The sequence below is a fragment of the Takifugu rubripes genome, chromosome 21 (genome assembly GCF_901000725.2).
Source record: "Takifugu rubripes chromosome 21, fTakRub1.2, whole genome shotgun sequence".
NCBI classification, from domain to species: domain Eukaryota; kingdom Metazoa; phylum Chordata; class Actinopteri; order Tetraodontiformes; family Tetraodontidae; genus Takifugu; species Takifugu rubripes.
Genome location: NC_042305.1, coordinates 9,665,010 through 9,688,618, shown reverse-complemented (window position 1 = coordinate 9,688,618; position 23,609 = coordinate 9,665,010). Strand labels below are relative to the sequence as shown.

At 48.0% G+C, this 23,609-nt stretch overlaps 5 protein-coding genes across 6 annotated transcripts; 2 read left to right on the top strand and 3 right to left on the bottom strand.

The window, feature by feature from the left end:
- Nucleotides 1-968: 968 nt before the first annotated feature.
- Nucleotides 969-5,808, top strand: hnf1a (HNF1 homeobox a). The gene is made up of 10 exons (XM_011615469.2): nucleotides 969-1,958; nucleotides 3,006-3,205; nucleotides 3,279-3,459; nucleotides 3,596-3,795; nucleotides 3,876-4,012; nucleotides 4,230-4,371; nucleotides 4,450-4,638; nucleotides 4,767-4,879; nucleotides 4,958-5,042; nucleotides 5,191-5,808. The coding sequence occupies exons 1-10, from the start codon at nucleotides 1,666-1,668 to the stop codon at nucleotides 5,316-5,318; spliced, it is 1,668 nt and encodes a 555-aa protein (XP_011613771.2). The 5' UTR covers nucleotides 969-1,665; the 3' UTR covers nucleotides 5,319-5,808.
- A 9-nt stretch (nucleotides 5,809-5,817) lies between these two features.
- Nucleotides 5,818-7,409, bottom strand: c21h12orf43 (chromosome 21 C12orf43 homolog). 2 transcript variants are annotated; one of them, XM_011615471.2, is made up of 6 exons: nucleotides 7,269-7,409; nucleotides 6,990-7,020; nucleotides 6,763-6,861; nucleotides 6,560-6,627; nucleotides 6,388-6,475; nucleotides 5,818-6,311 (listed from the first exon to the last, which is right to left on the bottom strand). In XM_011615471.2, exons 1-6 carry the CDS (start codon nucleotides 7,363-7,365, stop codon nucleotides 6,059-6,061), a joined length of 636 nt encoding a protein of 211 aa, XP_011613773.1. In that variant the 5' UTR covers nucleotides 7,366-7,409; the 3' UTR covers nucleotides 5,818-6,058. The 2 variants fall into 2 exon arrangements, with proteins under 2 accessions (XP_011613773.1, XP_029685545.1); XM_029829685.1 differs by lacking the exon at nucleotides 6,990-7,020 and having other exon boundaries at nucleotides 7,269-7,407.
- Nucleotides 7,410-7,721: 312 nt separating this feature from the next.
- On the bottom strand, nucleotides 7,722-10,264 carry unc119b (unc-119 lipid binding chaperone B). Its single transcript, XM_011615468.2, has 5 exons — nucleotides 9,925-10,264; nucleotides 9,100-9,213; nucleotides 8,890-8,998; nucleotides 8,629-8,801; nucleotides 7,722-8,453 (listed from the first exon to the last, which is right to left on the bottom strand). Exons 1-5 carry the CDS (start codon nucleotides 10,157-10,159, stop codon nucleotides 8,341-8,343), a joined length of 744 nt encoding a protein of 247 aa, XP_011613770.1. The 5' UTR covers nucleotides 10,160-10,264; the 3' UTR covers nucleotides 7,722-8,340.
- Nucleotides 10,265-10,562: 298 nt separating this feature from the next.
- On the top strand, nucleotides 10,563-11,816 carry pop5 (POP5 homolog, ribonuclease P/MRP subunit). The gene is made up of 5 exons (XM_003974735.3): nucleotides 10,563-10,672; nucleotides 10,744-10,886; nucleotides 11,166-11,315; nucleotides 11,383-11,466; nucleotides 11,544-11,816. Exons 1-5 carry the CDS (start codon nucleotides 10,653-10,655, stop codon nucleotides 11,645-11,647), a joined length of 501 nt encoding a protein of 166 aa, XP_003974784.2. The 5' UTR covers nucleotides 10,563-10,652; the 3' UTR covers nucleotides 11,648-11,816.
- A 237-nt stretch (nucleotides 11,817-12,053) lies between these two features.
- LOC101073480 (SH3 domain-containing protein C23A1.17) lies at nucleotides 12,054-23,598 on the bottom strand. Its single transcript, XM_011615467.2, has 14 exons — nucleotides 23,429-23,598; nucleotides 18,209-18,417; nucleotides 18,046-18,131; nucleotides 17,823-17,962; nucleotides 17,474-17,657; nucleotides 17,245-17,359; nucleotides 16,110-17,147; nucleotides 15,469-15,735; nucleotides 14,952-15,383; nucleotides 14,687-14,851; nucleotides 14,216-14,389; nucleotides 14,044-14,125; nucleotides 13,664-13,812; nucleotides 12,054-13,548 (listed from the first exon to the last, which is right to left on the bottom strand). The coding sequence occupies exons 1-14, from the start codon at nucleotides 23,439-23,441 to the stop codon at nucleotides 13,282-13,284; spliced, it is 3,321 nt and encodes a 1,106-aa protein (XP_011613769.2). The 5' UTR covers nucleotides 23,442-23,598; the 3' UTR covers nucleotides 12,054-13,281.
- Nucleotides 23,599-23,609: the final 11 nt, after the last annotated feature.

Genomic DNA, 23,609 nt, shown 5'->3' with positions numbered 1-23,609 from the left:
AGAGGCGGGTTAGGAGAGAAAAATCTCATTTTCAAGGGTGAAGCCTCCCAATCAGTAAACCTTTACACATTTCCTGCATGAGTGTGTTTCAGATGCGACCTGCGTGCTGCTCACATGTACACCCCAGGATTGTGCTCTCATTCATTTCTGGATTTTGAGTATTTAATTAGCAGCAAAGCTGCTCAGGCTAATCTTCTCAACACTGACTCAACATGTGACCAGCTCGCCACAGTTAAAGCCCATCGATAACTCCACCTAAAGATGGCGGTTCTGATGGACGCTGCTTTACAGTTCACACGCACACACACACACACTAGTGTCGCTCTGAATGTGGGACAGGCTCTATTTGGACAGGAATTAAAGGGTGTGTTAAATTTCTGCATGCATGATCAATAGGGTTGGGGGGGACTAATGAGAATAATGGTCCACTAATGAGAGATGGTCAGAGTGGACTCTGTCTCATTACCATCAGCAGATCTTTGTGGAGGGGAAGGATGTGTGTGGGTCAGAGCTCAGTGGAGTTCTGAACATCTATGTTCTGTCTCTGCGCCACAATGACACTTAATCACCGATCAGTCGTGTCCTCCCCCAATAGCAGAAGCTCTGCTTGTCTCCCAAATGCAGCATGTTTATAAATAAATCATGAAATCAGTGATAAAAAATTATTTTAACGAAAAATGACTTGATAAACAAATCCACAGGCATCATAAATAACCAGTCAGACCAGTGGAGGAAAAATACTTTTGAATTATGATCTTGACCTTTATTGCACCTGTTCTGACACAAAGTCTGAGGTAAAGGGCTAAATAAATAAGACAGGAAAAAATGTTTTGTATTAAAACTTTTTTTAAAAAAAACAACTTAAAACTTAAAACGAAGATGAAGCAGGAACCAGCCTGCCAGTCCAGGCGCCATGTTCCCAGTAATTCTGTGGACACAGTGTAAAAGCAGCAGAACCTGAGTCTTCTGCTGTCCTGGCGCTCTTTTAACGGCCTCTGGAACCAGTTCCAAACTGGCTCAAGCGTGGCGTTTTTAACTGGGCACTAATTCAACAGCTGCTCTGGCTTTGAGCGTTCAACATTTAACTTTCCACGGTTTTAAAACGTGGATAAAAGCAACAACGCTGGTTGTAACCCAGTCTGACCAGATCTTGGGCTTTTCTGACTGATTCCGAGCCGTTCAGGTGATGCAGTGTCGCCCCCTAGTGGCCGCAAGGGACGCACCAGCCTCCCTTTACAGTTATTTTCATGTTCTGCTCGTTTGAGAACCATGAAGACATGCGAGAACGTTTAAGTTCCTGCTTTAATGCATCGTCTCTCTTTTCTTTCCCCGTGCTCGATTTTCATCCGTTGGTTTCAAATCGCACTGCTTAGCGAGAGAGCGGGGACAAAGTTCACAGGGTGACTGTGAGGAGGAGGAAGAGGAGGGGGTGAACAAGAGGAAGGTTAAAAAAAACAAAATTGACCTTTGAAAGCAAATCAGCAGGTGGAGAGGTAAAACCAGGCAGCTGAGGAAACACGGCGAGAAAAATGTCTTCAGCTGAACGGAGCCCACCAACATGAGGAGGTCTGGAGCCAGTGCCGCTCTCATGGTCATTTGAGCGCTGGAGTGCACACGAGAGCAGCAGGTGGTTTTTTCCCCCCCCAGTTTGTTTGAAAGGAATTAATGGAAGAGCAGACAGAGGAGGAGCGGGCCAAGCTGAGGCCTAAAAGCCTCACCGCCCTGCAGGAGCAGCTGGTCTGGGCCCTGCTGCAGTCCGGTCTGTCCCGGGACATCCTGGTCCAGGCCATCGGGGACCTGGAGCGAGACAGGGCCAACGGCGAGAGGAGGGAGCGGGGGGATGGCGAGAGCTCCGAAGAGGGCGAGATGGACTTCTCGCCGCCGATATTCAAAGATGTGGAGAAGCTTCCATCAGAGCAGGCGTCCAAGCTGAGAGCCGAGGTGGAGCAGCTGCTGCAGTATGTAAAAAACCCACCTTCTTCACCTTCATGGGTGCTCCTCTTCACTTCCTGCTCCGCTCTCTGACTCTCTCTGGCTTCTGGGGAGAATTTAAGAGGGTTCCTCCTTTTCTAGTTACTAATTACCAGACCCATCATTATTCCCTGGACATTTCTTAATAAATAAGCTGCATGCAGGTGAAGATTAATGGAGCACAGTCATGTGACCTGGTGTTTACACAACATCTGCCTGATCTATATGCTTTATCAGCTGCTTTTGACATAGTTTAAACCACATTTTATGCATATCTCAGCATATTTCGTCGCATTTTCATATGAATCACTCCTTAAATGTGGTAACTTTTAAGATTTTTGGTGGCGTGTATGTTTTAATGGCCATTTGAGTGAACGCGTAAGTCACTAAAACACTTTTCGCCTCAGCAGTCTGACCAGGTTGGACTTTGTCCCCGTGAGCGTCACCTTATCTCTGTGTCAATAAGGTGCTTCTCTCTCTGTACGTGAGTGTTTGAACCCAGGGTTCCAAAACTCGACAACAGAGATAGAAATATTGATCTACCCAGGCTGCTTCTGTGTCAGTGTCACCTCAACAGCAAAAAACAACAAAAAAAAGAGAAACAGATTTAGTCACTGAGCACAAGTTAAAATCCCTACAATTGGATAGAGGTGAGCTCATTATTTTAGGCCTATTCAGATGCAACTAAAATTTAATACATCTTTTTACCCCAGCTGTTTCTGTCCTGACAGACATACACATCTGAATAATGAAGCAGGTCCCCCTCTGTGGCTGAGTGGTGCTCCATGTTTATACAGAATAAGCTGTCTTCCCAAGTTCTTTCTAGTGTCCAGTCCGAATCTATTTAGCTTTTTGCATTCCTGTTGTAAATAATAAATAAACCTCCAAGTAAGGGCCTAATCTAGACAAGACCATGATCACAAGACCAGATTCCTTCTTTTTAAATTTAAATATATAACGCCCCCTGGTGGTCAAATATCATTAGTACAACGCCACCAGAGGAGCTGGACTGACATGTGCTGTACCTGTGACAGGGAGGATCCCTGGCATGTTGCTAAAATGGTGAAAAGTTACATGCAGCAGCATAACCTCCCCCAGAGGGAGGTGGTAGAGGCCACCGGACTGAACCAATCCCACCTCTCCCAGCACCTCAACAAAGGGACGCCCATGAAGAACCAGAAGAGAGCAGCGCTGTACACCTGGTACATCAAGAAGCAGTGCGAGATCAGCCAGCGTGAGCACCTGCCGCCAGCACTAGCTTCCAACCACACGCTCGGCACACAAACTAAATCACCCAATGTTTCCAGAATTCACCAACGCCAAACACGGCTTGGTGTCTGTAGTGGAGCACGGCGAGGAGACCAGGAAGGGCCGCAGGAACCGCTTCAAATGGGGCCCGGCGTCTCTGCAGATCCTGTTCCAAGCCTACGAGCGACAGAAGAACCCCGGCAAGGAGGAGAGGGAGGGTTTAGTGGAGGAGTGTAACAGGTGAGTTTTGCTCAGGTTGACCTAACCAGACCTGGGTCAGAGCCCAAAACACTGAGGGCTGTTGATAAAGTCATGATGAAGACATGGGGCATTACTCCCACTCCTTCTGCTTCAAAATATGTCCCTCCCCCTTAAGGGCGGAGTGTATCCAGAGGGGCGTGTCCCCCTCCCAGCTCGCTGGCCTTGGTTCCAACCTGGTAACGGAGGTCCGGGTGTACAACTGGTTCGCCAACCGCCGCAAAGAGGAGACATTTCGTCACAAACTGGCTCTGGACACACCTTTTACTGGTCAGTCTTCATCTGCTAACCACACTCTCCCAACGAGCCCTGAACCCGGTACGTTAACCCCGAGGCACACTTATGAGAGCCGATGCTTCTGGTTCTGGTCAAAGTGCTTGTGAACCTTTGTTTTCCAGTTGTGAAGTACAGCCAACAGATGCTGTGTGACAGCGTGAACTTGGCCAGGCTGAGCGGGGGGGACAGAACTGGGTGTTTGGTGGTCAGTCCAGTCCAGCTGGAGCCCAGTCACACACTCCTTGAAAACCCCAAACAGGTGAGAAGATCCAGGTGAAGCCTGAAATCTGGCCTTTTACTCCAAAAGGCCCATTTTGGCTTTCAAAAGTTGCTTAAAATGACTTTTAACCCATTTTCTCTAAGCTCTTAAAGCCTGCTTTCACAAGACCACCTTCTTTTAGCGATGTGGCGGCCATCTTTGTTTAAGTCAGCAGGACCTGTCATCGATGTATCACCATTGTGTTCTCTGGCCTCAGGTGTCTGGTGGGGGTCCGCTGCCACCAGTAAGCACTCTGACATCACTGCACAGCCTGTCAACCTCACCAGCGTCCTCGCCGAGCCTCATCATGGCGTCCCTGCCCAGCGTCATGAGCCTGGGCGAGTCCTCGCTCCTCATCGGTAACTTTGCGTCCGTTTTCTCCGATTTTCCGAGCCGAGAGCCAAGACGACATCCCTCAGAGCGCGATGTCATCGCAGGTTTGACGTCGACGCAGCCTCAGAGCGTGCCCGTCATCAACAACATGGGCACGGGATTCACCACCCTCCAGCCGATCTCATTTCAGCAGCAGCTCCACGCCTCGCCGCAGCAGTCGATGTCACAGCACCTCCAGGGTCACATGGGTTCCAGCCCCTTCATGGCCACCATGGCACCGCTGCCCTGTCACAGTAAGGCTCCAGCAACATCATCACACCACTTCTTCCTTTATTTTTAAATTTCCCCTCAACTCTTTTGAGGCAACAAGTGTCCCTGTGAGGCTTCCGTAGCTTAACGAGCAACTTTCTTACCACGGCAGTGTACAAGTCGGACTCGCCTCAGTACCCTTCGTCCAGTCTGCTGTCTCAGGCCTTGGTGATCGCCGACAGCGGCGGTCTGGGGACGCTGACCAGTCTCACTGCAGTCAGACAGGTAAACTGGCTTTGAAGGGAGGACGGGTCTGTTCAGGGGAAAAAACATTCAATTTTGGACATTTACGTTGTTGGGCAGATTCTCTCAGCAGATCAGGAAGACCACACGGACTCACCTGTGCATGAGGACTCGCTACAACTGCAGCCAAACACACCTGTACCAGGTACAAACACACATCCCGTGACCACCTTTGATGGAAATCATTCTTTAGTTTTGATGATTATACTCGTTTTGCACGCAGCGTAAAGAGAAAAACTGATTTCAAAAGCCTTCAGCTGTCACATGTCTCACCTGTTGATACCTGTTGGCAGCATCTTCAGAGAGCCTGGAGCTGTACCCGCCCTCTCAGCCATCAGACAGTCACCAGTCTCACCTCCTGTCTCCATCACCTTCAGACATCAGCTACATCCCTGCACAGATGGCGTCCACAGCACAGTAAATGTACAAAAGAGCACAAGTGGGATTTTTTTTATATATATACAATTTTGTATCAAGTTTGTCAATTTTGATAAAATCAGCATTTTTTTGGGCATAGAAAATATCAGAAAGAGTTGAATTGATAAAAGTGAGAAAGCGATCAAGTAGTCTGTTGAATAAAAGCTGGAATTGTGACTATGTCACTGAAGCATACTGTAGATATTAAAGAAAGGTGAGGAGGAGGAGTTCACACTGGAAAACAGAAAGCATGAAAAGAAAGATGAGGAGTTTTATGTCCCTCACACCCTCACTGATGTCCTGTGCTGGATCCAGCAGTGCGGCGGCGTCCTGGGCCGACATTAACCTCCAGAGCCGAGCAAAGTCGCTGGAAAGATTCACCCGTGTGTGAAGCAGCTGAAACTTAAAATGTTACCTGGGTTTTTTTTTGTCAGTCTGTTTTTGAAACCTAATAAATGAAAAGACAAAATAAATACGACGTGTAAAAATATGGAGTCGGTGTCTGCTTTTGGAATTTTTATTTTGTCAGCCTATCCCTGTTTGTTCTAAACTTTTCAGTTGTCCTAGAAAAGGTTTCACACATTCTGACCGTTTCACTCTTTTATTAAAAAGTTTTCAAGTGTTCAAAAATAATCTAACATTTAACTGTCGTCCATTTAAAAAGACGAATATATTTTCCCCTCATCTCAGATTTGTGACAGAAGATGGTTTCCATAACAACACTCACGCCCCACAACAAAACGTTCAGGTTGTAGCTTCTTCCTTTGCTGCTCGCCTTTTCTTTTTCCTCTTGACTTTGCCCAGCACATCTTTTTCTGAGTGTCCACTAACATCATCAGTGCATTCTGGAGGTCGTTTCTTCTTCTTCTTCTTTTCTATAACATTTTCCTTTATCTGTCCATATTCAAATGAAGCCAGCACTGCTGTAGAGGGTAGGAGGTCCTCGATGGACACCGCCGCCTCCTTTATCCTTGTCTCCATCTCGCTGTCACTGTCGCTACAACAGATTAACGTCAGTCCTGATATGAAAATGCGAACCACAACCTTTTTATCCAGGAGAACAGAAGGAGAACCTGGAGCTGGGAACAGGCGGACGCCTCGCAGGAGCCTTGGGTTCAGTAGCAGTTTGTCCTGGGATCGAAGTCGTAAACAGGCGGAAGCCTACAAAAGAAAGAGTTAAGTTTTAAAGAGGATCCTATAAAATCACAATGTACATACAATAAATGCCATGAAGGCAGATGTTACCTTTGTCGTCATCATCATTGTCACCGTGTTTAAACTCTGTGCTGGAAGTTTTGGTGTCCGTGATAATGCTGATGAAGACAGTTTAAAACTCTTCTCAAAGAAATGTCAAATACTTTCAATTTACAAACCAACATCTCAACATAAAGATATGATTCTAAATAACCTGGCAGATATTCAGGTGAAGCATGTCTTTCCTCACTCACCTGTCGAGAAGATGTTCCAACTTTCTGGCTACGTGTGTTCGGAATCCCTGCGAGACCTGAAGCTCATTTCCATCATGTTCATGTTCGATAACAACGACTCTGTAGCACAAATAAACAACAATGGAGGGAACAGTTGAAGCACGTCGAGCCCATAGGATGATCCATACATTAACAGCTATAGCTACAGAAGGAACCCTGGCAATTGCGGAAAACAGTTGTTTACTCGCCTCTTTGACTGTTGCGCCCTTGAGTCTGCATCTACGAAACACGTTTAGAAGTTATTAACAGTTCAAATCTTAAAACTCTGGACAGACTGCGTCGCAAAGACCGTATAAAAGGACCAGAACTGCTAGAGCATGTTTTTTTTTCTATTATGACTGGAAACAGTTTAAAGTAGCTACTAGCTACTTGTGCTATGTCAGGATGTCTGGTTGTGTTTGACACGTTGACTTTGTCCGCAAATATTTTCGTTTCGGTCTGTCTTGATGAAAATAAACACGCTGCACCTTTCTGTTGGTCTGTCTTGGTCTCCCAAACCGCCTCTTGGCATCTTCGGAGAGCCTCCTCATCGCTGCTGCTTGACTCATCTGAATCAGCCGCCATCTTTAGGACACGTGGTGTTGCTGTTTACAGGGGAGGATTGTGGGTAATGTAGTCCGTGTACGGAGTTCTGTAAACAGTGAGCCGTTTGGATGTAGAGGTGCAATATAAAACATTTACTTATGCACTGTGGTAAAATACAAATAGTGGTATCGTGAACACCTGGAAATTCCACTACATAATAAAGGCATATTTACTGTAAAGTTAGAAATACACATTTCATAGAAGCTTTAATATAAACATTTTAAGATGTTTATATAATTAATAGGGTATAAGAATATTGTTCATATTCTTTATCATTTTAGCCATAAGTACCATTTAGAATTTCTTAATCAGACAGAAGAGTGTACTGCAGAGCATTTATCTACAACACATTTTTTACAATCTTTATTTCAAATGAACGAGGCATCAGAGCAGAGGAAAGACAACAAATCAAACAGACACAGACATCATCTTGACAATATACACATCGTAGAAATCCTAGTTTTCATCCTAGCTTCAGTCGTAAAAATGTAACAGGATAAATATCAGCCATGAAGGAGAGCTCATGCTGCTCTCAAAATAAAGGACTAAAGACTAGTTAATGTTCTCTCAAAGTCCATCTTAAATATGAAGACAAACTGCAAGGAAGGTCAACTGGTGCTACATGATCTTGTCTTACAACAAATACTGGCAAACATCTGCTTTTTTTTCCATTTTTGGAATGATAAATGATAAAAAGGACAAAACTCAAAAAGATGAACAGTTATTAACTAAAGTAAATCAGTTACAATTAACGCAGTCTGAGATCTCAGTGTCCCTTTCCAGCAGAGACAGCAAACTTAAGGCCAATGTGTTCTGCCACACTAACAGAACCGAGTCCCAGAACCTGAGCTGTGCGTGGTTCTGAAGAATGGATCCATGATTAACCCAGAGAATGTTCGTCAGTTTTCGTCAAACCGAAGAAGCTTTAGGGCTGAATTCAATCCAGAAAATAACCTAAAGACCTCCGTTGAAGGCATAATCCGCCTTGTTGTGCATGATCAGTTTGTTGTCCACAAAGTAGAAACTGTCTGATCGGGTTTCATATGGACGCGCCACCATCTGGCGAACTGGATGAGAACAGAGAGGGTGAGAAGATAATCAATGCAACAGGTCATTTCAGGGTTCATCAGTTAAACACTTAAAAGGACCCGGACTTCCTGCTCTTGTGTAAGTGTAACCCCAACACCAACCACCCCACTAAAGGAAAAGGGGTTAAAGACGGAATCATTTTGTCACACTCACTGAGCTCATCAGGAAGCTGCGGGAACTCGTAGATGTGTTCACAAGTGTTGCGACTATTGGGAATGCAGAAACCAAAGTCAAAGTCAAAGTTCTTGAGCAGGCGTCCCTGGAAGTAATGCCGCTCGATCATGCGGAAGCTGTTAATGGGTCGGATGCCCACCGTGAACTCCACCCTGATGAAAACAAACACGGCGAGCAAGTATGAAAAGAACAGAAGGAGCAGCGGGAGGCGAGTTTTACCGATGTGCTCCGTTCACTCACGTTGCACCCACTGTGCACAGTTTGAGGAATGCTGGTGTGAACTGGTACCGCACAAAACGCCCCGCGCTGGCGTCCACATCTGCGCCGTCTTCCTCACTCTCCACAGGAGCTAAACCCAGAAACACGAAGCTGCTATTGCTGGTATTTACAGCAGACAGAAAACAATTCTTTGTTGGGCAGGAGGAGGTCAAAGGTGAAGTCACCACTGACCGCTATTGGGAGGTTTGGCAATCTCAAACAGAACCGTCCCAGTCTCCAGGTCTCTGATTTTAAAACGGGTGAAGTCCACGTTGTAGACATTGTCTTCAGGTTTGCAGAGATAATCTGAAATATAACAGAGCAAATACAGTTTGTTCTACTAATCTACCAAGACTGTTTTAGTCAGTCATTAAGACAACATATTCTCAGACCGCCGAGCTGCTGTGGTGAGTAACATGGTGTGCGGTCACATTATTGTTGTCTGTTTCAGGAAAAACACAACAATTAGAGGGTTTTCAACAAGACCGTGTAGGATGTGTTTTCATTCATCACGTTCCAGATGTGCTGCTCCCTGCCAGGAGTGAATTTTACAGAAAGAGCCAAATGAATCTAAACCATAAATTCTGTTTTGTCTGTGAATAATGTCCGGCAGGAACATCTGTTCTCAAATCAATACGTTGAGAAAGGATCTTTAAGGAGTTTTGACTTTAGCTTTAATTTTCAGGGGTGAACAGGGTCACATGAAAATGAGCTATAACATCACATTTAAGCAGTTTGATCCTATGTCGATCACAATTTCGTCCCTAATTTCTCAGCTACATTCGGAGGGGGGCTCTGGGCCACATAAATTCCTTGTGACGCCCCTGGATAAGTCACATCCTTCCTTTTAGGAATGCTCACAGACTTCTTACAGTGATAAAACGGAAGGAAAAGTGGCCAATTAGGCAACGTTACAGCTTTGTGGCACATTCCCCCCTGTGCCTAGAATAGTGTGTTCAATAGCATCGTTTTATGTCGCTGTGCAGTTTGAATTTAGAAACGGAATTTATATCTCACCCTCCGTTATAGCCCGGAGACCCAGGACGTGATCCGGGGTGATGTTGGTTCCCAGAGCCCGGAGCTCATCCTCTGTGACCGCAGGCCACTTCTCCGTTTCTCTGCGTCTGGATTTCAGCTTCTTCAACATCCCCCCGCCCGCCTTTCGATCCCGGTGGTTCGCCTCCGAACCGGCGTCCGCATCCGCCTGTCCGGTGTTGGCCGCCCGCGCCGGTGTGTTTCGTGAGCCGTTCATACCGACGCTCCGGTGGAGAGAAAGAGTTGTTGTGTTTTCGGCTCTGATGGAGACTTGACTAACTGCGGGTGGAATTTCAAGATGGCGTCAACGTGTGTGGGAAACGGGAAAGTCGGCCCGTGATTGGCTGCGAACGCTGGACATTGTCATAGTTACCGACCGGGTGCGATTGTTTTAATGGTCAGCGTTTGCCGATTCTGTACAACTTCGTGGTTAATTTGTTGTGGCGAAAAAAACGCACGCACAAAATGTATAATCTCCGCCTAAAACGTATGCGTTCAGATCTCTTGATTGATCTTGAATAATTTCTGAATGTGTTTTTTTATTTGATACGCAACGGACAGGTTTTGTTTTGAGCTTCATTACGTATTCTCTCTAACCAGTATTACAAACCAAGTGTACCCGCATTTAATCTTCCAGTAGGGGGCGATAGCGCCAGGAAGAGAAATGTTTTTGGTTGGCAGAAGTTCCTCTGAAGAAGAACTGAGTGGGCATGGTGCGGGTAAAGTCCAGGTACATGTGTTCGAATCCCGATTTTTCTTGGTGTTGTGATGGTTTCTGAGCGTCTGTGCGCCTGCCGGCAGGTACCTGTTGTGCGAGGTGAATGTGTCCAACAGGAGCAGCCTGCTACACCTCGATGACCGAGCTGTTGCTGCGGCCGTGAAGGCAGCGGTGGCCCGCACACACGGGGACTACGGAGCGGCTCTGTGCAGCATTAGATTCTGCGGTGAGGACACTTCATCAAACAATTAAAGCATTTACCTGAACTGTCACCAGGCCTGAATGATCCACAGCATTTATAGTTTCATGACGGAAGGAAGCAACTAATGGTTCAGTCAAGGTTGCAGTTACCAGGCAGCGGGCTGCTGAATATCAGAATACCCCTGAATATCAAAACACACTAACAATTGTACCGTAATTAAAGTTTGGGCTGAAATTATTACACACTAAAAATAATTTATAGATGATGATATTAATCTCCACCATCTTTTTTTTTTTTTTTTAGTGAAATATCTCAACGCTCACACGGGAATTGTGTTGCTGCGTTTCCCCAAAAAGTTCTACCGGCTCCTCTGGTCTGCACTGCCTTTCATTACAGGCATTGAAACCCGCGGGCAGAAGATCCCATGTTTCCTCAACTGTCTGCATGTTGGAGGTGAAGAAAACTCAACGATACACACCTTTCCTATTACCAGCAGTATTAAAAGTGTTTCTTATCCCAGGAACGATTCGAACCTGTCAGAAGTTTCTGATTCAGTACAACAAACATCAGTTACATCAGATGCTTCCCAAGTGTAAAAACAAAGGCAAGTTTTTTCTTAGTGTTATGTGTGTGCTTGACAGGTTATTTTGAATCTAATTGATTCTGATATTCATTTTGCAGAAGAAAAAAATGAGGTGCGCAGAGCGATTCTGAGCTGCTCTCTAACTGGAGAAAAGATGGGTCTTAAAGGTGAAGAGAGCGAGGAAGAGCGGGCCAACACTTGAAGGTGGAAGATGTTATTTCCCCCCTGCGATGTTTCAGCATAGTAATAACTTGGGTTTATGGTGACCAGATTTGTTAAATCATTTGATCCTAATGTTAAAGAGTTTTTATTGTTATGTTTCATATTTATGTTTTGGGCAAATTCACACATTAAAGCTTTATTTTCCTAAAGGCTGTCAGATTTTCTATAACAATGTAGCTTACAAAAGGGGACAGTTTTCACTGCAAAGAGTATTTCCAAAAACAGAATACAAGTCTTATAAATTCTGAAGAAAATGTCAACTGAAAAACGGTCAAAAACTGTTGAGAAATTCAACCGCAAATTTACCAGAATTTAGAAACCAAACGTGGTCCTATCACTTTTGGCCTAATTGTTTCTGTGCTGACTACAAGAAAATGAAACAAATGTTTGATAGCAAAACAATTTATTTATGATCAGTTGAGAGAAAGAATGTCAGTGACGAACATTCTAGAAAACACAAAGAAGACATGGCTTTGGTTAAACAGCATGTTAACTATGAGAGTGATAGCAGAGGTTCAGCAGATTAAAGGCTCAAAGGTTCCCTGAAGCACACACGAACAGCTGTTAATACAGTAGATGTTCAGCAGGCTGGAGGCGCCGTCACCGTCAGCCTGCTGATGAGCACAATGTTTGAATGTCACAGCGTTTTCTTTCATAATTGACACGTTGTGTCATCCTTCAGTCGACGAGTGGTTATTAAAACTGAACTCAATGATTCAGATGTTCACAAAATCCTTACAGATTATGTGGAAACAGCATCCTGCAGGACTACAACAACATACCGAACAGCTTTAATAATAATCTTTAGTATGAAGTTACCGTTGGCTACAAGGTTAGATGAGTACATCAGCAAATTGATTCATAGAAGAAACTCATTTTTATAAGGGACCGTTCACCTAAAAATATGGACTTCACCGATAATTACTCATGTACACATTTTTGGTTTGGAAACATTCGTCTTCCTCCCCGAACTCACCGGAGGAGGATTCAGAGCTGAAGGATGAGTACAGCGCAAGCTTTCATTTGACCCTACTTACTGGAGAATTGTTAATTTTTTTTTTTACATTAGAAAAACCTGAACATTCTGTAAAAACTTTGGATTAAAAAAAGGAAAACAATCTGAGGCACAAAAGGATTCGAATTGTGAGAAAGACGTCTCTGCAGTTTCCAAAATTATCTACGTGATTTTGAGGTGAAGAGTCCTTTTCTAATCTTTGCTGGTGGCTCTGAAGACACAACAATCAAGTTCACACAAACATTTCATTTCCAGTTAACGTGGCGACACCAGGAGTGTGCTTGTGTCACAAAGATTAAAGCAGTTAAAAAGCTTCTATGCTCTCGGAAACCCCTTTAAAAAGTTGCTCCTTGCTGCAGCTTCCTGGTTTCTAGAGAGGACGCGCTCAACCAGTGAGCGACCACATCAGACACGCGTTTCCTGGACGTCTACAGTGTTCACCAACATTTCACCGCTGAGCGCTGACGCAACAAAAGCAAATTTTATAAGAAGCAAAATATTTCTTTCACGTACTGAAGCTTCAGTGTTTTCTGAATGACTGGATTCAGCTGCACAAACCTGATTAGACCACGCCCCCCCCACTCGGCGCCGCGTCCCTTCTAACTGAAGAGCTTGATGAAGCAGCCGTGACAGTACGGCTTGTCGTTCTGCTCTTTGAACGTTCCTTTGTTGAGCTGCTTCAGGCAGAAGGCGCACACAAAGTGCTCCGGGTGAAACTTCTTGGCCATGGCGGTGATGCAGCGGCCAGTGATCGGCTTCTGGCAGCCGGAGCAGAGCGAGCCGCGGCGCGCGTGGTAGTGAATCTCACAGTACGGCTGGCCGTCGTGTTCGAAGAAGCTGCCGTTCACAAACGGGGTGAAGCACTCCTGCGGACCAGAGACACAACGTCACCTCTGTCACCTCGAACCTGACCCCGCGGCGGACGGGACCGCGGGGATCCATCCCTCCACTGACGGCTGCTCTGAAATCCGAGTTACTCACCCGGCAGACGAAACACTCGGGGTGCCAGAGGCTACTCAGCGCCGAGATGTAGTTCTCCAGAATGGGTCGAGCACAACCGCCGCATTTGGGCGCAAACATGTCGAAGTAATCCTTCCTGCAGTAGGCTTTACCGTCCTTCTCATGAAAACCTTCGCAGGATCACAAACAGAAGCCCTCAATTCACGTGAAACGAGAACAAATAAAGTATTTTCTAGCACGTAGCAAGAACATGTGTTTATACGTAAACTCATAAACAGAAGAAACTTGCAGTCCAGCGCTGTTGGATCATGTCATGTAATTCATTCATTCAAGTGTTCCGCCGCTGCTCTTCAATGAATGTTTACACACATGAGCAGCTGTCAGTGTGAAGACGTCGTTACCTTCTGGTCCAAAAAAAGATCCACACTGAGCACAGAAGAAGTGCTCAGGATGCCACGTCCGATCCAGCGCCGTCACCACTTTCTGAACGCACAAACACACATGGTTACTGTCGCTGGGTCCTCACTGCAGGACACAGCAGGTGAAAGGACGCGGAGAGTGACAGGCACGCACGTCCAGAATGGGTCCGTTGCAGTAGTAGCAGCGTGGCGAGAACAGGTTGTGGTAGTCCTGCTCGCAGTACGGCTGGCCGTCGCGCTCAAAGAAGTTTCTGGAGCCGATCTCCTCCTGACAGTGAGTGCACACAAAGTGTTCGGGGTGCCACGTCCGGCCCATGGCGGTCACCACCTGCACATGCAAGACATAAAGGTGTTTAAAAACATGAAAAATAAAAGTTTACAACTATTAACACATCTCCAGTTTGGCTACAGTGTGCCCCAAATACTGGGCTGTATAAAAGCCAAGTGGAGCTCATAATTCCGACCTACATCGTAGATCAGGAGTCACCAGGGAATATTGAGTACACAGTAATGCAGACCTTCCTGCTACCTGGTGTTGACCAGCTCCTCAGCAATTATATAAAAAACAATTTTCAGCAACTCCGAATTTCCGCCATTTTCCACAATGTTTAAAGTATTGTCCCACCTGTCCAACGATGGGCTTGCAGCAGGCGCCACACACTCCTTTTGCTACTGTCTGGACTCCCAGTTTGTTGAGGTCGGACTGCAGACTTCCAAGCATGTTGTCCAGCTTGTTGACCTGAGTTAGAGGACCTGCTGCAGGAACGCCGCCTTTCCCTTGAGCCATGATCTGAAATGTTCCACCATGAAAAATGGAGATGAGGATGCGGGAGACAGAAATGTAAGAATGTAGAGTAAAGAAATGAAATAGGAGCACAGCAGGTTCGTGCCTGAACTGAAGAGAACACTGGATCATACTCTGTTTGGCAGCCTACAGACACCAAAACTTTGGGAGCCACTGGTGTAACTGGCTCCACTGGAGGAGGCTGAGCTGGACTGTTATCAACAGGCAGATGAAGCTCTGGTTTGGGAGCAGGAGGTTCCATAACCTGTGCTGGAGGAGGCGGGGCTTTAATAAAATGGGGCGGCAGAGTGGAGGGTTGCTCCTTGAGTTGAGAAGGCTGTGGTGGTGGTGGTGGTGGTGGTGGTGGAGACGGAGGTAGTGGTGGAGGAGGTGGGGGCGGTGGCGGTGGGATTGGCAATGGAGGATGCAGGATTGGGTGTTTTCGTTCATCTATAATGTGGGGACGGCGAGGGGTGGATGGAGAGAGAGGAGGGAGCACCTTCCTTTGGGGGATAGGTGACTCTGGGGTGAGGATAATCTGGGGAAGAGGAGATAGACAGACAAACAGGAAGCATGGAAACAGACATTATGTTTCTGACATGGCTGAACACACCGGAGCCAACCTTCTCGACCTCAGCGCCAGCCCCATCGGGACGGGAACGCTGCGGCTTGGACGTGACGATGACGCCCTCCGTCAGCCACTCATCGGACTGCTTGTGCCGCCGGTCCGAGCGGCCGATCCCAAATTTTCCCTGCAGCTCCTCGATGAGGCGATCCTGAGAGCTGTTTTTGTTCACGATGATGGGTCCCACCTTCTTGCGCTGTTGACCGTCACGATACATCGGATGCACATTGAGGGTCTCCTTAGTCCGTCTGATCACCGACTTTATCTGGGTCCGGGGGGAGGTGAAGGCATCATCACATATCCAAGCAGCCAGGCTGGGATGCAGGGGTCAGTAGGTTAAGAGTCACACACGTACGCATGCGTCAGTCTCCACAGTTCCCAGGAGGAGAGTGTGGTCTTCATGCAGAGAACCAACCGGTGAGTGTGGTGAGGGCACAGCACTGCCGTCACAACTTCCTCAAAAACTTCCTAAAAACATCCTACCCTGAACTGACCTGTGATTTGGTTACTGATGAATTCATTTGATTACTATTACTACCGGTAGTTCATGCAAAATTCTGAATTTAAATGCTTCACGTTTGTGCAGAACGATCAAAACCAAAATGCTAAAAGCCGAGCACGCCACGATGGGAGGCATACATGTCCGGAGGCGGAGACGCGTTCCATAGTGGGAGTCTGCAGCAGCGGCAGGTCCAGCGCAGCCTCAGGCGTCCCAGGGCAGGAGGATGGGGTCATGGACTCATCCATCCAGCTGGCCTCAGTCAGTGGCGTCATGCTGCCATCTGTGAACGGGCGCTCGGTGTACGGCGTCATGGTGCCGTCCATTCCATCATGAAAGGACATGGACAGCTCCTCGTCGGCCCAATCCAGATCTCCATTCCCGTCCACAGACTCGTCCGTGATGGTGGTGCTGGCAAACGTGTCAGGTCGTATGCTGCCTCTGTCCACAGGCAGGATGAACTCCTCTTGCACCTCCTCCTGACAGGGCACCTCCATCTTCTGATGTGGGGAGGAGGTGTGATTCTGGGCAAAACTCATGGCCAGCAGTTTATCCAGGGCCTCATCCAGGGAGGGCTCTGTCATGGGGAGGTTGCTGGGTTCCGAATCTGGCAACGGTCTGCTGGGACTGTTGAAGGCTGGCAGAGGAGGGAGTGAGGAAGAGGAGGATGATGGAGGTGAAACCGAAACTGGGATGGGGGAAGGAGTTTCCAGATCCAGGTGACAGGTGGGAACATTGTTTACAGTCTCAGGAGGACTGGAGGGTTTGGGGACAGTATGTGAGGGTGAGAGCCGTTCCATAGATGGGCTGGGGGACTTGTGGTCCAGAACAGTGTTCACAGAGGTGAGGGAGGGGGTTGTTACAGTATTGGATGGACTGGTACTACCTCGCACATGGCTCTGAGTGATGGCTAGCAGGTTATTGGTGAGGGTAGAATCCAGGTCTGTGTCACTGACTGCCGAGAGGGAGGAGATGGGACTATGGGGAGGGACGTGGTTTTGGTCTACTCCGTCTTCATCGATGTGCAGCACAAGACCGGCAGGCAAAGGGTAGAGAGGGGAGGCAGGAGCGTGGGAAAGAGCCATGAAAGAAGGAGTGGTGGAGGAAGAGACTGGAGGAAGAGGAGTACTGGAGGAGGAGAGTCCTGCTGGGTCCAGCAGAGAGCCCAGAGAGATGGGCTACAGGACAGACATGCAGAGAAGAAGAGGACAGAAAGCCAATGAGGAAGGTGACAGGACAAGGTTCCGTTCCCTTTGGAAAAGTTCCCTTCAGTACCTTAAAGTCTGACAAAGACGCCATGAGCTCATCGAGCTCTCGTGTGGCGCAGGAAGCTGAGATTCTTGCTTGCTGCTGAGCAGGTGAGTCCAAGTCGTCATGGTGACCCGGAGGACTGAAACACACACGCAACATCGACTTTACACGTGTAAATGATAAATGGTTCCCCACTGATATAACCCTGCGTGTCAGATATTAAAATTAAATCAAGTATAAAGCCTTTAAGCACCTGTGTGAGGGAACCGAGCTCTCCAGCTCATCCAGCAAGCTCTCTACGGTGGGTCGGGCATCGTCCAGCCTTGTCCCGTTCTTCCCAGATTTCTCCTGAGGGGGCGGAGTTACCATGACGTCGAGGCCGCCACCATTCTCGTAATGGGTGATACTGCAGGACGGTAAAGGTGGAGCAGCCTCCTCTTTGAACAGGTGAGCCAGCAGAAGTTATTTGTCAGGTTACAAATGACTGGTTTCATATCAGGCAATATGACAACGACTCAGAGTGGAAGCTACTGTCAGATGGTCCAAAGCTAAAAGCATCATGTTGTCACTGCTAATCATTAGCAACAGGGCTGCGAGCGTACCTGTGGTGGGGAATGATGGGGAGCTTTGCTGAACTGCATTGAGCTCCAGGAGCAGCCGATCCAGCTCCGACAGGTTACTGCCCAGAGCTGATGTCATGGCCGCTGAGGACGAGTCAGACGACTTCTGTTTGTTTGGGAAACTAGAAGAAGAGCGACAGAGAGAGCCGCTGAAGGCCGAACGACACCTCACATGACAGAAGATGGCGAGTGTTCGTCCTGATACCTGTAGACGTGGTCTTCTTCGGGGTGGGGCAATGGCGAGCTGCTGCTATCCCGGGACCGTGAGCTCTTCTGGACAGAGCCTAAAGACTGCAGAAATTCATCAGGAGACCTCAGTTCACATGTTCCTAGTTTCATGCGTTTAAAAAAAAGAGGTTTTCCCGCACCTGCTGGGAGGAGTGGTGGGAGTGTGGTGGGTCGATCAAGGAGCCGTTCAGAGCGTCTGCTGAAGGCGCAGGCGGGACTGGAGGAGGCACACATACATCCTGGTAGGAGTGTCCCCCAGTGGGGATTGAGTAGGGGGTTTCGTCAGATAAGAACACGGGACGCTTCGAAATGTGGGATGTAGTAGATTCCAGATCTGCCAGCAATGCGTCTGAAAGGTCACATGACAGGTCAGTATTAGAATTACAGCCGCCAAAAAGCATTTTACTGCACCACGGTGAGGTCATGTGACAGCCATAGCTACATGACAAGACGTGACTCATTGGTTCTTAATGAAAGATCCCCTGTGAGATCCCCCCAGTCTAAAAAGAACCAGCACCACCCACACACACAGGTGGGAAACCTGGCTCTAGTCTGGTTCCATTCATACATCAATTTCAAAATAAAATAAAATGGAGATCAAGCATATTGCTGACCTTAAATACATGTCAAAAGAGGTCCAGACGTGGGTAAATCTAAGCTGAAAAGAACAAAACACACACTCTTCTTCAGAGTGTTCCCAGGGTTGACTGGGTACACCGTTACCCTGACGAGTGGTCGTTGGAATGCAGGAACAAAATAGACTCTTACATCACACGTCCATCGTCAGCCTGTCCAGAATAAACGGCATCAGTCGCTGCATACTGTTACACTACAGGGCCCGGAGCTCGAAACCCAATCACCGGATCAGACAGCTGAGCTACAAAAGTGTCTCCGTAAACGGGAAACTATCCGAAATAATTACTTAAAACCACTTCTGATGATTTGTCACCACTGATGCCAGCAGAAAACCTTTGGACAAAATGTAAAAACTGACGGAAAGTAATAATCACTGATCAACAATGCAACCGCGTGCTGGGAGAGCTCACCTGGTGTATCCACCAACACTCAAAAGAGGGTCCAACAGGATCGGTACTCACTCGTTTCCACCTGCTGGACCTGTAATTTCCTCCTTCACGTGTGAGGCTGACAGCACCTCTGACAGAGATCGAGGAGGCAGTGGTGACGGCGTGCTGGGGGAGTGGTCTGACTGAGCACCAGGATGGGCTGGAGGTCCCCTTTCAGTGGCGCTTTTGCACTTTAGTCCATGTAAAACTGTCAATCAACGTGCGGTTCATCTGGCCTGATGTGACTCATCCGGCCAGATCTGTTTTGGTGCATCCCTTCGACATCTGTCACATTTGTGATGCAGGAATGCTGGGGTAGTGTGACGGTAGTGTGACAGTAGTGTGTGTTGTTGTAGGTGTGTTGTTGCCTTTAAGGAACTCCATGCACAGAAAATTACAAGTCTCCACCAACAGATGCAGAAAACTGGCAAAGACCAACATAAAAATGGACATTTGTTTTGTTTAACTGTCTCTCATTCAGACCTTGAACTGTAATAATAACTGTAATGAGCACTGCGACACCTCCCACATGTTCATGTAATCATCTACCTACAGCACAACCTTCATCAGCAGCCGAAACATGTGCGCCAGGAAACGCAGCTCATCTGTCAGAATGCCGTCCGATGTCAAACCAACGCGTTAATAAACGAGATCCAACGTCAGCGCCCGTTTTGCTCTAAACCATTTTTCTTCATTCGTGATGAACAGGCGGTGGCGAGTCTCTTTAGTTTCCAGGAGATGAGTGCTGAAGTCACGAAAGAGGGACCTGGGGCCTATTTTAAATCTGGCAGTCCGTCCGTGCAAATGTGCTGAAATATCACAAGCGGCTGAAAATAATCTGCACCTGTGGTGTGGAGCCCAGTTTGCACCGACACGGTGGGGAAACAAAGACCAAAAACACAGCGTTCCTGCAGCCCCACTTTCACACGTTCTCCCATTGGAACGTAGGTGTAGACCGTGTTGCTACAGGACAACCGAGACGGCCTGTCGCTGCTGCCGGAGCCTGGCGGCCCCACCTGCTCCGGGGATTGACCTCTGCACTTCACCCCAGCCTCCCAGTTTGTCTTTAGCGTCGCTGCCACGATCGAGCTGGGAACAACTGCTCTTTAGCTCAGGCCAGCTGACAAAACTGAGCCGGCTGGAGAGCCTTGGAGCTCAGGGAACAGGCTGGATCGGACCGCAGCAGGAAGCTCTGCTGATCAAAGCGAAGAGATATAGATGGCTGACTCTAACGCAATTCCACTGGTTTTTCACCAGTGTGATCACAGTGTCACTTCCTCAAACTGATTCCCAGTAAGTTTTGTAAGAACCAAATTGTGAGCAAATCTACAATAATGCAAGTTTGACGCGATATATCAGCCATCAGCCGACCAGCTGAGGTCACACAAAAGCCGTGCTGGTGACCACAACTGACAAACATGCAGCGGACGCCACGGAGCTCAGTTTTTCCAGCACATTCTCCGATTCAATGGTCCATTGTGCGGAGTACAGAGGAATGAAGCTGTCGCAGAAAATAATTCGGCTCAGATTTAACTTCACAGTGGCTCTCTGTGCCACGGCGCTCGAGTGTGGACACATTCCAGAGGTTGTGGGCGCACGTACAGTCCTGCAGGGTTTATCAGATCACAGCGCAGGAATTCCAGCCATTCCTCTGAGAAAACAGCAGGATGGCACCAAGGCCGAGCCTTCGCCTCTGACCCGAATCAAAATGATGCGCCGCTCTGAAATCAGCTACACGTCAGAAATAAATGTGGCACGGCCACAGAGGTCTTCTGGCAAGTAAAAAAAAAAAAAAAAAAGGGACAGTCCTAAACAACACAACTAAAAATACTCTGCCGAGCAGCCCGAAAGATGACACGGCCCTGGAGAGAAAGCTGTACCAAAATAAAAGCACTTCCTAGTAAATCAAATGACTGACAGTTTGGAGGTGGGGGAGAGGGTCTGGAGCTGAGGTAACACCCGGTAACATTGACGGACCCTGCCGAGCAACGGCAACTGTAACTACAGCTGCGATTAGAACATTTCCATGTAATTCCCTGTTGCGGTCTCTGTCATGTCGGAGGAATCTTGACTCAACGTGGGGGGAAAACCTCTGCAGACCCCAGCGCTCGCCGGCCTCTGGTCATTGTTTCCCTCCTCGGCTTCCTCAGGATGTGAGCGTGTGGTGAGGTCAGCTGTGAGCAGGATGGGCGGGAAGCTCCAGAGTGTGGCTGGTGTACAGGCAGCCGCTCCAGTGGGCAGAGGAGGGGTGATGAAAGCTGCTCTGGTGACACTGAAAACCACCGAGGCCTTCAACCAAACCTTTGGTAGGCTGCAGAAAGCCTGCAAACGGCAAGGATCCACGTGGTGTCTGCAGCAGCCCGGCACGGTTCAGCAGCTGCGGTTCCGGATCTCTAAAATCCAGAGGATCAGGATTTAACGCCTGAAGATCTCGCTTCAACTCCAGCGAAGCTTCAGCAAAGCAGTACTGGAGATGCATGGCGACAGTACTAGTCACAATCACCGGTCATGAGACACCCAGAAGCTTTGTTTTTACCTTAAATACAGGCCATGCCTCTTCATTGTTTTCCTCTATAAGTAAAAGAGGAAGCATGAACCAAACCCATTCTTTCACACTTCCCAGTTTGCTCGAAACCCTCCAGCCTGTCAATAAAAGTCCAGCCCGGGTCCACCCACCTGAATCTGGCACCATCCTGAGGAATTTACCCAGCACACACAGTCCAGACTCCCGGACAGGAAGAGGGACACATTTGTCCCAGTGTGGACTATTCAAGGACAGACCACACAGAGGGAATCCCCTCAGTGGGAGAACAGGTCAGCACACAGACCGACGAGTGGGAGGGGGGATTGGGTTTCCAAACAGCTCCACGCTCACCTGCCCATCACCCGTGAGCCTCGAGACGACGGCTTGTTAGCCGAAGGTTTATTGGAAGCTCCGCAGACGTCTGTCATGTCAGATTTCATGTTTGTTCCATATTTAGCGATGTGTCAGATGACGTCTGTAAACGTCGGAGCACAGTAGGGGGAACTTTGTCAACCTGGAGCTCTAAATAACAATGAGAGTTCTGATAGGACCAATATCAGAAATCAATATCAATGCTGGCTCCTCAGCGCTTGAGGAGGATGTGAAGAAACCCAAACCATGGTGCCACGGCGCCCAGGACATAGGTCACAATCCTCAGAGTATCTGGCCTTGGACCTTGACACAGAACGATGGCCAACATTCCCCGACAGCCCCCCTTCCCCGCCCCGCCACCATCGTCCACCAACAATTGGGTCTTTCACTGTCAAAATGTGGGTAAAGAGCTGAAAGGAGGCAGCGGCGGCAGTGCCGGTCGATCCTGCAGGAGTATATGGCAAAGCCATCAGCTGTCCAAAACCACAACAGCAAAAGTAGACATTCAAAGGTTCAGGGGTCAAAGGTCAATGGCCAACAAACTGCAGAGGTGTACCCGTGGAGCAGAAAAAATAGAATATAGGGGGGCATCCCACAGAGTCGCCCAGGAAACCACGCAGGAGGCCGCTGTCGTGCCGAGGGTTTGCTGCCTTCACTTACGTGCTTGTGGGGATTATTTGTTCTTATTGGCGCTGAGCACAGTTGAAGCGGAGGGACACGAGAGAGTCCAGCGGTCTTAGTCTGTCTTAAATGTCACTGTGAATTTGCAATCTGTGGCTTGTATATTGTTTTTTCTGGCTCAGTTCTGTGAAGTAGGCCTGAACTTTGGACATGTCTTTGCTGTCACATAAATGACAACAGAGCAAAAGCCCTCCGGACATGTGCACCTGAGACGTGGTTTTAAGTTTTCATTTAAACTGTTGTTTGCTCCTCTTTGAGACCACTTTTACGCCACAAAGCGGCTGAAGGTCGGATCCAAGCAAGGATACAGCTGTTAGGAACCACTTTTTCTGTTCCCCTGGATCAGATCCAGCAGAGAGAATCCAGGAGGAGGCCTGTGGACTCACTTCAAAGCTGGAATGAGGAGCCTCGGGGGGCAAAAGTTGAGGAGGTAACGTTAAAGCTTGGTGTCAAAATGTGAGTCAAATACCCCCTCGCCGCTCTCTGGCAGCCACAATCTCCAAAACGACTTTAGCAAATCAAGACAAACAAGTGGAACCCGAAGAAAATATCGGTTTAAAGGGACTGTTGAGCAGCAGGACGCTCGCAAATAGAGAACCAGACCGTTCTGGGACCAACCAGCCATCTTTCCCGCAGTAAAAGTGACCACAAACACTCATTTCAGACTCTCCCTCCGCCTCGCACACGCACACGTTGCTTTAAAAGACTCTGTTCCTTACCTAAATCGTCCATATTGGCTGTCTGGCTCCGGTCCGCGTCCGTCTGCTGAGCTTTTTCCTCCGTTAAACAACTTTTCCTCCTAGAACTCCACCACCTCCGCAGCCGCCGCGTCCCTGACGCCTGTCCGGAGCTGCGGGCACGCGCCGCCGCGTGTGTCTGAGGGGGGCGCGCGCCGAGCCA

Bases quoted from the DNA above. Each gene is read 5' to 3' on its own strand.
- unc119b (XM_011615468.2), bottom strand. From the start codon at position 10,159: ATGAACGGCTCACGAAACACACCGGCGCGGGCGGCCAACACCGGACAG. The intron at 9,214-9,924 runs GTGAGATATAAA...GTTATATTTCAG, and splicing joins TCTCCGGGCTATAACGGAGG to ATTATCTCTGCAAACCTGAA. The intron at 8,802-8,889 runs GTGAGTGAACGG...TGTTTTCATCAG, and splicing joins CTGTGCACAGTGGGTGCAAC to GGTGGAGTTCACGGTGGGCA.
- LOC101073480 (XM_011615467.2), bottom strand. The intron at 18,132-18,208 runs GTGCGGGAAAAC...GAATTTCTGCAG, and splicing joins CCCACCACTCCTCCCAGCAG to TCTTTAGGCTCTGTCCAGAA. The intron at 13,549-13,663 runs GTGAGTAACTCG...TCTGGTCCGCAG, and splicing joins CCGAGTGTTTCGTCTGCCGG to GAGTGCTTCACCCCGTTTGT.
- pop5 (XM_003974735.3), top strand. From the start codon at position 10,653: ATGGTGCGGGTAAAGTCCAG. The intron at 10,673-10,743 runs GTACATGTGTTC...GCCTGCCGGCAG, and splicing joins ATGGTGCGGGTAAAGTCCAG to GTACCTGTTGTGCGAGGTGA. The intron at 11,316-11,382 runs GTGAAGAAAACT...TTCTTATCCCAG, and splicing joins CAACTGTCTGCATGTTGGAG to GAACGATTCGAACCTGTCAG.
- c21h12orf43 (XM_011615471.2), bottom strand. From the start codon at position 7,365: ATGGCGGCTGATTCAGATGAGTCAAGCAGCAGCGATGAGGAGGCTCTC. The intron at 6,628-6,762 runs GTGAGTGAGGAA...TGTCTTCATCAG, and splicing joins TTGGAACATCTTCTCGACAG to CATTATCACGGACACCAAAA. The intron at 6,312-6,387 runs GTTCTCCTTCTG...AATCTGTTGTAG, and splicing joins CCGCCTGTTCCCAGCTCCAG to CGACAGTGACAGCGAGATGG.
- hnf1a (XM_011615469.2), top strand. From the start codon at position 1,666: ATGGAAGAGCAGACAGAGGAGGAGCGGGCCAAGCTGAGGCCTAAAAGC. The intron at 3,796-3,875 runs GTACGTTAACCC...TTTGTTTTCCAG, and splicing joins CCCAACGAGCCCTGAACCCG to TTGTGAAGTACAGCCAACAG. The intron at 5,043-5,190 runs GTACAAACACAC...ACCTGTTGGCAG, and splicing joins GCCAAACACACCTGTACCAG to CATCTTCAGAGAGCCTGGAG.